General features: G+C 38.6%; 1 protein-coding gene across 4 annotated transcripts in view; it reads left to right on the top strand.

Moving 5' to 3' along the window:
* The window catches only part of IQGAP2 (IQ motif containing GTPase activating protein 2), a 125,488-nt gene that overhangs the window by 63,990 nt on the left and 44,766 nt on the right, over nt 1-16,732 (top strand). For 2 of the 4 annotated variants that reach the window (XM_032205396.1, XM_032205393.1), the window contains exons 3-9: nt 14-170; nt 1,419-1,496; nt 3,210-3,286; nt 8,284-8,351; nt 8,723-8,836; nt 12,510-12,688; nt 13,313-13,400. In XM_032205396.1, coding sequence (XP_032061287.1) covers nt 14-170; nt 1,419-1,496; nt 3,210-3,286; nt 8,284-8,351; nt 8,723-8,836; nt 12,510-12,688; nt 13,313-13,400 — 761 coding nt within the window. The other 2 variants (XM_032205392.1, XM_032205394.1) reach the window with 2 other exon arrangements.

Genomic DNA, 16,732 nt, shown 5'->3' with positions numbered 1-16,732 from the left:
GATGTATTTGCAGGTGGATGGAGGTCTGCTTGGAAGAAGAGCTGCCCCCTACTACTGAGCTGGAAGAAGGCTTAAGGAATGGTGTTTACCTTGCCAAGCTTGCAAAATTCTTTGCCCCTAATGTGGTGTCAGACAAAAAAATCTATGATGTGGAGCAGGCACGTTACAAGGTAATAACTCTATCCGCTGTATAACAAGACAAAAAAAAAAAAATCTATCTTCCAGCCCTTCAAGAAATGCAAGCATGGTAGGTTCACTTTCTATACTGCTTTTTAAGTCTGTCAAGATGAGATGGAAGATGCAAAGCACTAGGAAGCCAGTATGATAATTTAGAAATGTTTTATATTGAGAAAAACTGTGTTAGTGCCACTTAAAGCTTATAAAGCCAAACAAATTACACTTCTGGCTCCAGGGAGAGCATAAAGGTTATCGCTTAAGCAATTATTCCTAACTAAGAACTGGAGCCAAAAACAATTCAATAATTAAACATGATGACTATTCCTGATTTTTCTTGTCTTGAAAGGACATTCACTTCATTAGATCTGTGTTTATTTTTTCTGCCAAATTTACAACTGAAGCAAAAAAAAAAAAAAAATCAAGCTGACAGTAATTAAGCCTAGATAGCATGTGTGCAAGCTGTTCATTAACTCCAAGATATCCAATAACGTAGAAACATACACATATGCATCAGCCGCACTACAGAATGTTATATCAGTTCATAGAGGGGGCAGAAATGTGTAAGTTTTGGAGATGTAACCACTGTTTGTTGTCTAAGTATAGAAATTCAGGTGCTCTGTTCTCATGTGGTTAATAGAATTATGGTTAAGAATCATGGCTAATTTTAAATACTTCTCTTGAAAATTCATGAAACTGGAGTTCAGTCTTTTGTGCCTTTACCCTCCCTCTTTAAAAAATGCATACATATATATATATTTTCCCACTTTGTTCTCATAACTGCTTCTTGTGTACTCTGTAGAAAGGGGCAGGTGTTCCTGCAGACCTGAACAGCAAGTGAGAGTTCCTTATCTATTCTCCTTAATAGTAGTGCTGGTGGCATCTCTGCTTCTTTATACTGGAGGTAGTGGTTTGTGGTATGTAACAGCCAGCTTTTGCTTCTGAAGCCTGCTAAAGGTCTTCATTTAAACCATTATGGCCATTTAAGCCACCACATACCTAGATGTATAAAAATTTGGTTCACCTTGCATAAAAACATGGGTTGGACAGCATGAGCCTGTTAACGCTTTAGGCTATTTCATTACCAGGATTGCAGCTGTGGTACTTGGGTCTCCAAGTACAATGAGGGAAAACTCCTCAAACTCATATTCAGGACATAAAATTGGGAATCGGCAGAACATTCAGTAATCAAAGAACTTGATTTGCATTCTTTCCATCATTTTTCCCTTCTCTGTTTCCAATAGAGATCAGGACTTCATTTTCGGCACACAGATAATACCGTGCAATGGTTAAGAGCAATGGAGTCCATTGGTCTGCCTAAGGTAAGCAGTTAGATTTTAGCAAGGAATCTGGATCAAGGCACTGACTCAATATTTCCTTTCATCTGCCTGCATATAAACAATCGTTTACAGTAAGTCTACTGGGAAGGCTGGCTCAGGAAAAATCTGAAGAGAAGGTAATGCTGAAAACAGTGATGGTGTCAGTTATGTGCTGAGGCTGCTGTGGATGACAAGTGCTGTGAGTGGAAATACTCAGTATTTTGGGAAGTCAAAGGGGAATGCTAGCAGTGTTTTAGCTGTACCTTATTACTGTTAGAGTCTCAGGGAGGGCCTAAATAGAGTATGTTTTAAAGTAAAAAAATAAAATATTTGCTTCCTTTAGGTTGCTACCTCTCATGTCTCCTGCTGACTCTTCCTCCTAACGTCTGTCCTAGTTTCTCTGCCTCTGCCCTGTTTCTAGACTGTCCTTGCACGTTCCGGTATCCCTGCGTGGCTATGCTGCTCCTCTTCCACCAGCTGGTTTCTTGGGTCACCTTTAATACTTATCTTCCTTCTTGCTGGTCTTCACTTGTCATCTTCCCCCTCTGCTGTTTCTGGGCACCAGTGAGTCTTTTTTTCTGCATGAAAATCCTTTAAGAAAGGGCTGCATGGAAACAAATGCTGTGCTTGTTCTCCCGTTTTGATACCCGTGGGCAACTGGGTGAGTGCCCCCTTGGCCAGGAGCAGCCCTATGGTGCCTGGGGGGGACTGTCCCATGTGCTGTGAGGCTGGGCACAGGGGATGCTCAGATGGACTGCCTGAAGGGCTGTGGGGAACAGTGGCTGGTCCATGTGCAGGTACCCATAGGCAGATAGGATTACACATGACTGCCATCCTCCATCCCATGAAGAGATGGAGGGTCCTACCTCTACTAGTTCAGCTATTTTGTAGCTCTTTTTGAAAGCTTGAGGCCTCTGTTTAGCTAGCTGATTTCTACCACACCATTCCTCCTCCAAAAGGTTTCACTTCTGCTGCACAGGAGGGTTGTGGCCCAAATGTTTCCCATGTTTCCCTCCCAGAGCTGTTGTGAGCAAGTGATGAAGAGGGCACTGTGCTCCTGACCAGCTCAGTTGTGCTCCGCTGCCTGTGGGACTGTGCAGTTCTGAGTGCCCAGGCTGCAAACATGCTGCCAGCTCTCACGGGTAGCCAAAGCTTTTATTTTATTTTCTTGAAGGAGCAGTGTTTAGTGACTGGGACCAAGGCCAGGAACAAATTAGTTTTAGAAGCAGAACTGGAACTTACAATGTGACTTTTTGACTAAATTGTTTTTACACTCCTCTATCCGAGTGTATTTCTCTGTTAATGATGCACTCACACGGCTGGGGGTGCTGCTGTTTAAGCTCTTTGCATTTTTAAAACTTACTGGGTCGTGGTGGTTTGCTTTGCAGGTGGTAACTGTATCCTAAGCTTTAGGTGTCTGTAGGAAGACAAACCCTACTTTCTGAGCTCTTGCCAAAGGATCATTTCTAACCGTTTTGCTGATATGCTATCTTCTGTATTTTCCATTTTAATAACTAACCTTTATTAAACTTTTCCTCATGAAAATTACTGATAAAACTAAAATAGTATGACATGAGATTTGATTCATAGATGTATAGAAATAACAGTGGAACTTCTGTATTTCAAAGATATGGATTTGCAGGCAGCCCATTTTAGCTATTCTTCTGCCCAGTTATCTATCTTCTCCTTCAACAGCATGCTCTTTTTTTTTTTCAGATCTTTTATCCAGAGACTACTGATGTCTATGATAGGAAAAACATACCTAGGATGATATATTGCATTCATGCTTTAAGGTAACTCCTGATGGGAATTAAAACAAAACTGGTGAATTTAAGATTGTAAGTCTTGAATGGTATTAGTGTAATCAGTCCGTCACAATCTCTCTGAATATACAAGTTCATTAATTTAAAGCTAGTGATGAAAGTGGAACTTAAGCAAGGCTGCTGGGTAAATTATATCTAAAATGAAAAAGGACTGCAAAAAGTAGTGCAAACATCCTTTTAAATGTGTATTACCTTCACAAATTCGTTTGTCTTAACGTGTGTTTTGATACATGCAAACAAATGAAGAAAACCATAGCAAAATATTAGTGTTACCATGGAACAGAGGTGCTGATCAGAGTGAAAATGGTGAACTGACATCCCCCTGACCCACAAGAAGACCAAATAACTGTATTATGAGGTCAATCACATGTAATTTAACACTTTCCAAACTTCAGAAATTCTAAGCAACTCAATTCTGAATGTAAATTCAAAAGACTTTAGCAACATCTCTGAAGTAGAACTTAAGGGTTTTTTTTTGTCCAGCTGCAAGGATTTCCTTGTGACGTTTAGCACTGAAAGCACTGAACATCTGCCTCACACTACCCCTGTTGTGAGAGGCAGTGGAGTGAGTAGACAGCTCCTCCCTCTTGTGGCTCTCCCAGCTCATTTCCTGCACAAGGAGACCTTTTCCTTTCCTTACTTTAACTACATCTCCATAAGCTTAGTATGTCACACATCCCAGCTCTTGCCTGTGTTCCTAACAGCATTCAAAGGCACATCAGCTGCCTCAGGGGTATAGGTCAGAAACCACTCAATGCATGGTGTAATTGAAATTTTTTACAGTCTAATCCTTGAAATGATGTGCACACTACTGCACTCCGCCATATGCACTTACTGCCAACAAATAAGCCATACCACCAAAGTTCACCATATTTCCTTAAAATAATAGGTGTTCAGACTTGGCAACCCTGGATATATTTTTTTTTGTCAGCTCTTGAGTATTGCCCATTGAAATTACTATGACTGGTGTGATGTTAACTGTCTGGCATTGGCAGGCACGTATGTGGGCAGCTCTCCCCTAAAACTTTGCAATGCCGTTTCTTCTGTCAGCAAGTGTCTTATGTAAGCCTGGAGTGATTTCCTGGAGTGGGCGCGTGGGGCTCGTAATGCTCAGCAGCTGAGGCGGGAGCGGTGGGCTGCGTTCCCCCCGGGTGATGTAAGGGCCGGCTCAGATGTTTCACAGGAGGTGGGAGAGCACAGTGAGGTTTTCAAATAACTGTGTGCCTGTGGATGGAGGACTTCATCAGCCATGGATTTCAATGTTACACGAACACCTTATAAGATCTGCCTAATCTCTGCAATCATAGGAGTTTTCTTCTTGAGCTGAATTTTGCAATGGGTTGGCCTCTGGTAGGGGTCTTTTGTTCTCCAGCTTGGCTTGTTCCAGGATTTATGCTAGTATCAAAACCAGTCTGCGTTGTCTTGGCTCTCACTTCCAAGTTTGTCTTGTTTAAATTATTTTTCCTTGCTACATATCAACACAAAGCTATAACTCCATGCTTCTGAGCTATTATTTTAGAAATAGACTTCTGTAACATACATCACGCATCATGGCATGCTGAAGGGGAGTAGACTGGCAATGCTTTGCTTATGATGCTTCACCATGGCAGTGTGGGGCCCTGTGACCGCATACACGTGCAGGATGTAAGAGTCGAAGAAGCAATTGTTGAGCTCCACTTACTTACAGACAGATTACCAAAATGCATGTTGTAAACATCTTTCTTTCAAGTCAAACTCTGGTATCGGTATTCAATTGTACACAGACTACATTGTGAAAGCAGGCTGGGAAAGGGCTGTTTTAAAGGACAGGGCACTCACTTGGCCAGCAATGTTTGCTCTTGGGTTGGTGTCAGGAACACTGAGCTGCAGGAATCCATCTCTGTTCCCCTTCCACTGACCCACTGTTTTCTGTCCCCTGGATCTGTGCCAAGTGCACTGCCTCATTGGGTTTGTCGAAGCATCCTCTCCAGGGAGCCAGCATAGGGATCACTGACCCTAGAAAATTCCTTGTCCAGCTGTTCTCAGGGGAACCAGAGTACCTAGAAGCAGAAAATGCAAGCAGGATTTTTCCATTTGTGTCTGTTGTATATGATCATGATCACTATATGAAGAATCACCACAGGGTTGAAGTGCTAAATTCTAATATATGTCTTGGAGTGTGTGCTCAAATTTCAAAGGCTTGAAACCTGGGAAAATTGAGTACTTTCTCTGAGAGGTGAGGGGCTGATCTACTTTCCATTTATTCTTAACTGTTACCTAGTCATTACCCCAAAGCATAAAGATTCTTAAGCCTTCCAATGAACTGCAAGAATTTAACACAGGATATTTTATCTTTTTCTGGTACACAGAAATACTGAAGCCAAATGCAGTTGAGATTTTTCATAGGTTAACTTACTGAAGCAATCTACATAACTATTACTTAAAATTGCCCCCTTCAGAAGACTGAAGTAGACTTCACTGTAGATAATACGACTAAATGTTAACCAAGGACTTTTTGTATGAAATGTTATTTGGGTTTTGCTGATCTTTGAGCAGGTGGAGGGCTTGAAGACGGGAAATTACTCTAAGCAAAACTGTTTAAATATATTTTTAAGATATGGCCTGCTTCAAGCCTGAAATGAAGACCATTGCCCTTACAGCATGTGGGGGAAAAAAAAAAAAAAAAAAAAAAAAAAAAAAACTTGCAGCCAAATACAGTACTGCTCTGTCCAGGAAGGAGTGATTTAGCAAACAATTTCTGGATTTCTGCTGAGTACAATTACCATCTTATTTTTTCCTGTTGAAACACCAATACTTAAACCGGACCCAAAAAATAAAATATTTCTCAGTTCTTGCAGCATTTTTCTTATGAAAGCTGATTTGGATTTGGTCCTGGACTAATGAGGTTAAGAACTGCTTTGTTTAAATTTAAATGCTAATAGTGATTCTTGTTCCTAAAAAGTGGTGTTGGAGATTTGATTCTTCTCCCTCCTCCTGCTCCCTTAAATATATAATTTTCAAATAATCTTTACAAACAGATCACTGGTACATCCTGGACAAACTATCCCGCTGAAACCGAACATTTTCAACACATTTTTTTCCTAGGAAGTGGTAGAATAGCAAGCATATGTTTAAAAAATAAAAATAAAAAGCACGTTTTTTTTTTCAGGTTTGTTTGTTAGGGCATGCTGTACATGAGCTAAGCTTAAAACAAGACCTATGAGCTTCTGGTTGATCACAACTGCAATTCTTCATGGGTGATGCAAAGGTAGCTTCACCTGGAAGTGCCCTTTCACCTTTGTTTCTCCCCTGCGCCCACTGCATCACGTCCATCATTCTCAACCTGGTTTTGATTTTCCCTGGGTTCCCTGAGGCTCAAGCTACATCTACAAAAGCATTGAGCAAGCTGTTTCGAGTGAAATTATTCATGTATGTTGATATAGAATAGAAATGTCTTCGTGTTCCCTGCAAGCAAATTTGCAGCACCACCTGGTGGTGAATAAGTTTATTCAGAAGAAGTAGTCTCAGAAGTAATGTGCATTGCTCAGCGCTCTTGGGAAGCGCTAAGTTTAAGAAAAAAAAAAAAAAAGTCCCTCCTGTTCATAGCATTCATTTTTTAATTCTGGGTGTTCTTAGCTCCATGATGTTGCTGATTTCCATGACTACTGTTGACACCCAGCACCTCAGCCAGTGCTCTATCTTTGCCTTGAGCTTGGAGTTAATATCTCTTTTAAAGTCTGCAAGAAAAGACTGTCAGGCAGTTTAGGGTAAAGAAGGGACCTGGCTCATTACTATAGTCTTGTGTGTTTTTCCCCCTCTCATATAGCTATCTTGCATCTGAGATTGGCACAGTTATTCTCAGCTTTCATAACAATGATTTGAGGGACTTCAGCAGCCCAAAGTTTGTATACATTAGATGTGTTGTTGCAACCATCCAGGTTATGACAGGACAGAAGTAGCAGCAGTAGCACGGAAGATGAAATGCTGATTCTTTGTGCTCTGAAATGTAGCAGCTACAAATACTTGCTTTCAAATCTCTACTTGCAATTTCTTAGTAGACCAGAAAAAAATAAAATAAAAATGAAAACAGAAGGCAAATGTCCTCCTCGACAAACAAACACCAGCCCCCAATGCACATTGGCAATGTATGAAGTTGTGGGTGAAGTAATTTAAGTAAGAGGTACAAAATGATCCTCTTGGAGGAATACATTGTTTCAGTCTTATTTTTAAAACTTACTTGCTGAGAGTTGATACCTTTTCACAGGATTTATTTTGTTCATTGAGTTTCACTGATTAAAGTAATAATTAAGTCTTTTGTAGATAAATGCCTGTCTAGTGTTGGAAGATATTGAGCAAAATATGCTTAGCTGGTTTTCAGATATCACCCAGAGCTCTAGCAATAATGAGTATGGAATTTTTTTATTCTATTTTGAAACAAGCCTGGAAGGCACTTTTACACAGAGTTCATTTCATTTTCCAAAAGCAAAATTGTTAATGACACAAATGTGTTTGAGAGGACCTAAGCACAGGCTCCCATACACTTAATAAGAAAGGTGTCAGTGATTTGTGTGCCTATCTATTAAGATGTAAGCAAAAACAAAGTATGGATCCAAAGCTATAAGCTGTACTGAAGTGCATTCACTTCCTGATTTTTGCCAATATTAACTTTTGAATTTCTTTAGAAAAACTTAGTGGAAAACAATTGCTTGTTTACATTTCTGAGATACAGTGACAGTGCTTCTTACAGATGCTTCTTTAAAACTTCAAGTCAAAAGAGACCTCTTTCTGTAACACCTACAATGCAACATAAAAATTAAAAAAAATAATAATAAAATTTGCTAGTTTGACTTTTATGGAGAGATATGGAACAAAGGTTAAAGGACAATCTTCACAGTGGCAACTATTCTGACAAAAACATTCTGTTTATACAGAAAAGTGACACATGAACAACACACAGGACTTCTAATTCTAATATTTTTACTTTGCAGTTTATATCTGTTCAAACTAGGATTGGCACCACAGATTCAGGACCTACTGGGAAAAGTAGACTTCACAGGTAATAAGTTGCTTATATAATCATGTATTAGATAACTTCTTCATGTTGTAAATCTGCTAACATTGTACATATTTTCCGTTATGGTCTTTTTCCTCCCCTATGGTTGTGTTAAGCATGTTGTAATTAAATACACGGGAGGTTGCTATCTTTAATAAACATCTATCTTTGAAGGACGGAAGGGAGTGAATTTGCATGGAATACTTGCCATATCTTAGATTCCTTCAAAACAGGGAGGTAAAAACTGCTAAGAATTCCTAGTGACATGTGCTTTCAAAAGAAAAAAAAAAAGTCATGCACATATTTGTAGGTATGGTGGTTCAAAATGGATTTTTTTCAGATTTTGTTTATATAATATTTTTTTATTTGAACAGAGGAAGAAATCAGCAACATGCGAAAGGAGCTAGAGAAGTATGGCATACAGATGCCATCTTTTAGTAAAATTGGTGGGATTCTGGCCAGTGAATTATCAGTGGACGAAGCTGCATGTAAGTATGGCTCTTGTTTTCTACTAAATACTGAAAGAATGCCAATAAAATACTTTGTGTTTTAATGCATCTATCTTGCTATAAATAATGAGAAAGGAAAGCAATTTTCATTTATTATCACATTCCATAATTGTTGCAAGGCCTTTTGCATCTTGTCAGTCTGCATTATTTGAGCAGGAAAGAACATATGTATATATATCCATGCAGCCTCTGGAAGTGTTACCACAAACAAAGATCTCTTCCTAGCTTCTGCATGTGGTTGGTGTTTTGGTAGCTAGTGTTCGTCTAGAATGTAGACGTGAGCTCTGTGGGTGCCTCCACGTTGTACAATGGGCTAGTGAAGACAACACATATAGTGAAATCAGGAATCATTAACATAGGAAAGGGGCATCAGGGAAAAAACACAACTGCATTATAATTAAGTTTCAGCAAAACTTTTTAAACCTTGCAAAGCAGCATAATTGAAACAAGCTGCTTCATAAACGAGTGTGCTGAAAGTTCCGGACCTGAACTTAAAACATGCTTCCTCATGTTGATTCACATTCTGTCACATACTCTGCAACCTGCTGCAGCTTAATTTTGTGTATGCTTGTGCAAAGACAGATCTCAAAATACTGTCTATGGAAGCGATGGAAGCGGGGACAGTGTTTTTTTTTTTTTTTTTTTTTTTTTACCCGACTCAGTGATACCAAACGCTATTCCAGTGAGCTTCCTTCCTTCTTCGGAGATGAAAGGGTTGCAACTTCCTTCTGTGAAAGCTTTTTATAGCATCTATATGTAGTTTCCTTTAACTTCCAAAATGTTTTCAGCCCTCCATAGAAAATTAGAGTTTCCTGGTTAGGGTTCTGTCTCTTTGGGCAAAGCGTGTGCTATATATAATGTGCACTGGCCCACAACAGGAAATATCTGCTGTGGGAACCCTCATGCACTACGAAAGATTGACATGGAGATCCTGCCAGAGGAAAGGGGGCTACCATCCTGCTTCTGAAATTGAGTAAGCAAAAAAGAGATACGAAATGAAACGACTGCTAATGACTCCTGCAGTGCTGTCAGCAATACCAGAAATCAGTGTGCAAAGAGCAAAACTTAGTGCCCTCAAAACAATTTATTGTAAAACTTTTTCATACATTCAGACCATTCTTGCTAGTCCAATTGTTTTTTTTATTGTTTCCCTTGGTAGTTTCCAAGGTTTGCAACATCCACCAACACAAGCTCACAGCTCTAACCTTGACACTGTCTGTTGTCTACATGTTACCAGCTCCACTTATGTCAGTGAGGCCTATTACACAACTTTGGAAGAGAATGCGTCTTTCCTATGTTTCTGTTATATGTGGATGCAGGGCTGATACGTCTTAGGAAATGCAGTCTTTACTTAGCCCCTTGAAACTTCTGTGGGTGCTTAGCCCCTTGAAACTTCTGTGGGTGTTAACACTGAAAAGCAAAAGAACCAGTGTCTCTGCTTGCATTTCCTCCATGCCAGCTGCTGTTTCTCCTCTGCTGCTGTGCTGAAATGAACTAGTGAAAATTGTTTCAGAACAACTTTCTAGCATGAGCATAATGCTAGGCTGTGGAAAATCCAGCAACAGCTAGACAAGCTTTTGCTGTAACTCTGAGAACGTGTAGCTTCACTTTATTCTTCATTTGCCTGTGTTCAGTTTCCAGTGGTCTGCTCTTCTGTTCCACTTTCCTGAATTTCTTGCACCTTCGTTTTTCTAAAAGCTCAAAAATGTTAGTCATCAACAAATGTCTTTCATTTTTTACAAAATGTAGTTTTTTTAGTATATAAAGAACTACAAGGCTATAAACCCAGATGTACAGACCCTAAATTAAACTTAATCCCCAAAAAATGATTTTTTTTAGAATAGTAACAAAACTACTCTAAGCCATGTAACAGTTTAGTCTTGACAGAATAAGGAAAGATGACATTGTTTGTTTTTTTTTCCCCCAATACATTTCATTGGTGATGTGAAAGTAAATCTTAGACAAGCTTCTATGGTGACAATAGGGAGCTGCTGTTGTCCGCCTTCAGGATAGGTTCTTTAAATACTCATCAACAATTACCTTATAGTAATGTTTGAAAAATCTTTCAGATGAATATGCCACTAAAGCAATCACTAGTGTGCTTTTTTTATTATTTTCTGGCATGCTGGTCCAGATAAAATGTAGCTCTAGAGAAAACCCTTCCTCTAGCCTTTTCTCAGGTTCTTCCTCAAGGAACAAATGTGTGCAGGAAACATCTGGGAGGGATGTGTTGGCCCTTACTGTATGCCTAACTCAGCTGCAAGTGATCTTGATTTTTATACAAATATGTAATTATTCTGAGTGGAAAAACAAGACCATTTCTATTCTTGTCTAGAAAAAGAACAAATCTTTGAGTCAAGCATTTTTTGGTAGTTGAAGTTCTGTTGTTTTCTCAAAAAAGGTTTAACATTTAAGCTATATTAATGAGTTGCTCAATGGCTATAGTGAGGCACTTTTTCTCCATATCCTGTGCAGTAATGTTCTGAGAACTATACAGATCCTTTTTTTGTGTGATCTTCTAGCTGTTTGAAACTTGCTGTACTACTGCTTTCAGGTGACAGAATTAGGGACCGTTATAACAGTGACTCTCTTCACTAACTGCTCATGGTGATCCTCTGTTAGGAAAGGAGAAAGTTTGTCTCAGACAATTTTAGGCATGGTGTTCAGGATTGTGTCCTGCCTAGGGACTCTTAACTATGTTTTTTGGGGCACAAGTTTGAACTTTCTTATAGTTGAAAGGTTCTACATAGGAATATTTATTATAAACAATGCTTTTTCATAGATCAAAACAGCAGGGTTATTTAGGTTGGAAAACACCTGTAAGGTCATCAAGTCTGACCATCTACCTAACACTACAAGTCCACTGTTAAACCATGTCCATAACTGTAGCATCCACCCATCTCTTAAATGTCTCTTAATGAAAGTGACAAAAATGCTTTCAATTCCTGCATGTAACTGCCTTCTAAATGAGATAGAACTTGAATAGTAAAGCATAACTCACATTTTGTTTTTGGTCAGTAAAGCAGTAACCCTTAGCTGGGAGAAGGGATAACATGTAGCAGACATGATGTGCTACCAAAGCTGCCTCTGAGATAAGTGTTTTCGTTGCTGCAGCCTAAGTGAAGCATTAGGAGTGGAATGTTTTGAGTGGGAATATGCGAACTGTCTTACACGTATTAAACACTCATTTCAAATAAATCAAGAGACAGTATAAATAATAAATGGATATGAGGAATATGTGATGCAGAAGGTATCCAACCTGGTGTTCTGAAATCCTCCCTGGGGAGGTGGCTGTCAATCCTGGGATTTAAGCTGAAAGAATAGAGCACTTGTATGTGGCAGCTGACTGGAAGGGTAGGATTTAGGCAAGCTGCAGTTAATCTTGTGCTTTTACATACAAACTGTTTTTCTTAGGTTCTTCTACTGCTATTTCTAAACTTAATAGAATTATTTTGTTATCTTGCTACAAAAACTGAGATTTTCTGTTAACTGGTAGTTTGCCATTGTTTAATGAAGTGGAATTTCTGCTCTCTATAGCATGTTATCTGCTTTTATTTTTTTATTTCCTTTACCTCAGGCTTCTTTATTAAAAGCACTTAATTCAAATATTTTATTCGCTTCCTGAAATCTTGGATTGTACTTTTAATTTTAGTGCATGCTGCAGTAATAGCAATTAACGAAGCTATTGAGAAGGGAATAGCTGAACAAACCATTGCAACTCTGAGGAACCCAAATGCAATGTTGCTAAATGTGGATGAGGAACTTGCTCAGGACTATCAAAATGAACTCTTTGAAGCTAAAAGGAGAAAACAATCAAGTGCAAGACTTAAGGTAGTGGTATTTTATTACTTCTCACAGTGTTCCTTCATGTTGCTCTTCATGCTCTCATATTTCATAATTACATTAAATATTACTGCAATTAGGGAAAAAAACAAACAAACAGCTAAATAAGATAAGTAATGGTAATCTAACAAACTGACAGACAATTCTAGAATTTGGTTTATATGAGTTTGTAGTTCAAGTTTGATCAAGGAATCTTAGGGAGTCACTTAAAGTCTAAAAATAAATAAACAGACAATTTCCTCTATCACTTAACAATTTTTCTGTTTTTTTTTTATTTAAAAAAAAAAAGTTCCAAAGGAAATGATACCTTTTGGGGGCATAAAATATAATCTCTTCCCAATGTCTTCAGTGTGAAATAACTTGCTTTGCTTTTACATGAGACAATGTTTTCTGCTGATGAAAAATACTGCAATGTATTTATATTTGTACTATACAGAAAGCAGAAAATGCTTTAAATCAGTTACCACAAGGGGCAGGTACTTTTGGTTCATGTAATCAACAAATTCCTTTGAGTGCATCCAGCAAATACTTAGCTGATGTAGTTTTTAATGACTCCCACTAATAGCTTTTCTCCCTGCAAATTTTTTTTGACTAACAGCATTTTGTTTTTAGAATGGCACAGTCTCTGAAGAGGAGAGAGATGTCTATGAAGAACTGCTGACACAAGCTGAGATTCAAGGCAATATCAATAAGATCAACAGTAAGCCATTCAGGATCCTTACAGAAGTGTGCATGTAACACGTGGTCTTCCAGATTGCAGCTGAACATGGCTTAAATCCACAGGAACAAACAAAATATTTCTGTGGATACTCATAAAACATACAGAAATAGCTAATGTCTGTCTACAACAGGTTTTTCTTGCTTTTCCTACCCTACTAATCTTCTGGGGGCTAATGTCTGTTTGTTTGTGGGTTTTGCTGTAAAGATTCTGCAGTTCAGAATCCAATCTTTTTTGTCTGCTTTTTTTCCTCATGTTTGAGTTCCTTCTGTTTGCAGCATACTGTAAATTTTGACCCCCTATTCTATATAGACCTGAAATTTGTTCATAAGCTTCCACCCATTAGTTAGCTTTAGATAAACTGCTCCCACATGGGCTCATATAGAATCAAACTGCTTACAGGATCTTGAAATAATCTTCTCTTGGATAATGACTGACACTCTATTTGGCTTTCACAAAAAGTGAGATGCTGACAGACTTGATTTTTATTTAGTTATTTTTTCAAAAACATATGTGCTGTTTATAAGCATTGTTTTCATTTCAGTTCACATAGCTTTAGTCCAAGTGAATGAGGCTATTGACTGGCAAGATGAAGTGGCACTGATGGCAGGTTTGAACCGTCCTGCTCTGAGCCTACTTGAAGTTCTGCCACAAAATTCCTCATGGTACCTATTGCAATTGTGTGATTCTAAAGCACAGAAAATGCAGGTAATTGAATGGAATGGGTACTATGCATCAGTTTGATTTCTTTTTTTTTCTAGCTGACTTAATCCAGAGAGAAATTACCCTACTCTAACTTCAGTATCACTTAAGAAATAACTCTATCAAGATTTTAGAATAACTAATGTACTAATCAATACCAAAGTAGTTGCATTTGCTCTGAAGAGCACGACTCACTTTTAAGTAATTACTAAGATATCAGAATAAAATTCGAGATATGTCATTCAACCCATAGTAATGCTTGTTTTGAAAATGAGTACAACTCATTTGTAACTTGAGTACAACAAAAGATAATATTGAACCATTAATGGCTATGAAAGAACTTCAGTGGTATTGAGTTTCAGGGAGAAAATCCCACATTCTGAGTAAGATAAAAATCACAGGGAAAGATTAATGCTTTGTTTACTGTGACATTGTATTTGATGCCCAGGCAAGACTGCAATCAAATTCTAGCGTCCCATCAAGGGTTTTTATCCCTTATGTCGCATCAAACTTGCAAGCGTAATCAAATCTTTTTTTTTCTGATGATAGATAGCAGGGGGTCCAATTATGCTCGACAAAAGTGAAATACAGAAAGAAGTTAGTGTTGCCAATGCGGAAGCTGAGGCTCACAAGCTTAGTGAGTAATTGTTTTAATACTAATTTTTTTAGCATCACTGTTTAATTATGTTAAGACGATTAATCGAATCCCCAATTCCTTGCATACAGACTAGGTTTCTCACACTGAAGCCATGTGCATTGCATTTTATTTTGTAACTGTCCATCTCAGTGTCACAATTGCCAAGTCACTGATCTGTGTTACAGTGGATGTATTCTTTTTACCCGAGGCAGCTAACACCTATGAATGACTTAAGCTACTGATAAATGCATTGTCACAAACTGAACAGACTGCATAGCTTCATGACTTGCACAGTAAGAGAGATGAACATCATTGTAGCATTAAATTAGAACAAGCAAAAGGAATAACATCTTGCAATCACATTCCAGAGGAAAATTGTTCTTATTTTTAGATGCATATATCTAAATTTAATTTGTAGTTTCAAAAAATATAGTTAAAGGGGATCTAAATTTGCAGCGCATGCATTGCTTCTTTTGACTGGAAACTTCTCTGCTAAGAAGTTCAGCTATGTTAAGCTGCTGTCATTTCATGCTATATCTGAGCATGGCTTAGTGGCTGTTTTCTCTATTTCCAATGCTTTGAATCCAGGCTGACTGCTTTTGTAATGTGACTTAAAGTTGGTACCGTGAGGTCAACCTAAGCCAGAAGCAAAGTTACTAGCTCAAATGTTATCCTATTTTAGATTGGTTAGGCATGGTGAGCAGTAAGTTCGTCTAAAAGAGGTGCTCCTTGGTAAACAAAATAATGAAAATTGTGATCTATGAAAAGCAGTAATGGTACTTTGGAGAGCAATTTATTTCTTATGTCTGGTTTAAAAAGGAAAAATAGCATTTGTTATTGGAATGTGAACTTATTAGTGTGTCTTTTGTAAGTTGCATGCTTGGTTCCTAAATTAGGAATCAATTGTTTAGCTGCTGACTACAGAGCTAGTTTAGTTTATTTGTGGACTCAGTCTTTCCTTTGCTCTTTTCTCTGAAAAGCATGCATGCAGTAGCTTTGAGAGCCTTTGCTGTTTCTAACCACAGGAGTAGCCAAAAGAGAGCCTTCAAGAACTACATGGCCCCATGTGACCATGCTTCAGAGCAATTGAAATGAGAAGCAAAGAGCTTGTTTAGGTGGGCCTGATTACTTTAAAAGGTTTTTGAAGTCTTAATCTTTTATAATAAGACCCAAGTGGTGTTGCATACATGAAATGAGAATGGTGTCAGCTGTACAAGCAGTCCTGTACAGACTTGAGCAGTCAATGGTGACTAGAAGCATTCACTGGAAAAGAGGAAAGTCATAAGATAAGCTGGAAGAAAGGGGGTTATTTTGCTGATGGAAACGACATTTACATAATTGTGATTCCTTACTCTGCCATACACACGCTAACCTTTAAGGTTGTTTCCTGTTTATGCAAGACTGAGGCTGTACCTTGTGCAACATATTCCTGGGTGCGTCCCAGCCTGGGTTTCTTGAGAATTGGCTCCTCCGGGAGTGCAATTACGGTCACTGACTAAGAGAGGAAGTGTTGCCAAGGTTGCTGTGGCTCAGGTAGGAGTGTTTTTCAGTGTTTTTCTGCTGGCCTTCAAATCTCTGAAGTGTGTTCAGCAAAACAGAAATCTTGTACTGAGAAGGGTTGCATTAGTACTACTCTATGGTGGTCTGTTTGACAGACAGCAGTACTTACGAGAACTGATCTTCCAGACTTAAATGGACAACTGATAGCACACAAACTTTTAGAAGCTGTACCCTACGTTCCACCTCTCCTACCCTCCCACTCACGTTATCCACTGAAAATTCCACTTCTGAACTTACTCATCAATTTCTACCAGGCATCCTAAAAGAGATGATAAAAAATGTCATTGGTTGGCAGGACAGGTTTGCTTTAGCTGGCTGAGTTAGGTCTTGCTGAAAGGAGGAGGTGAGGGAAGAAATACAACAGAAGAAAATGAGCATTTGTGTTGAGGTGGGACTGGAGTGCTTGAGCTGACAT

This window comes from Aythya fuligula, chromosome Z (genome assembly GCF_009819795.1).
Source record: "Aythya fuligula isolate bAytFul2 chromosome Z, bAytFul2.pri, whole genome shotgun sequence".
NCBI classification, from domain to species: Eukaryota; Metazoa; Chordata; class Aves; order Anseriformes; family Anatidae; genus Aythya; species Aythya fuligula.
Note: the sequence above shows the minus strand (reverse complement) of the source record. Positions and strands in the feature narration are given on the sequence as shown.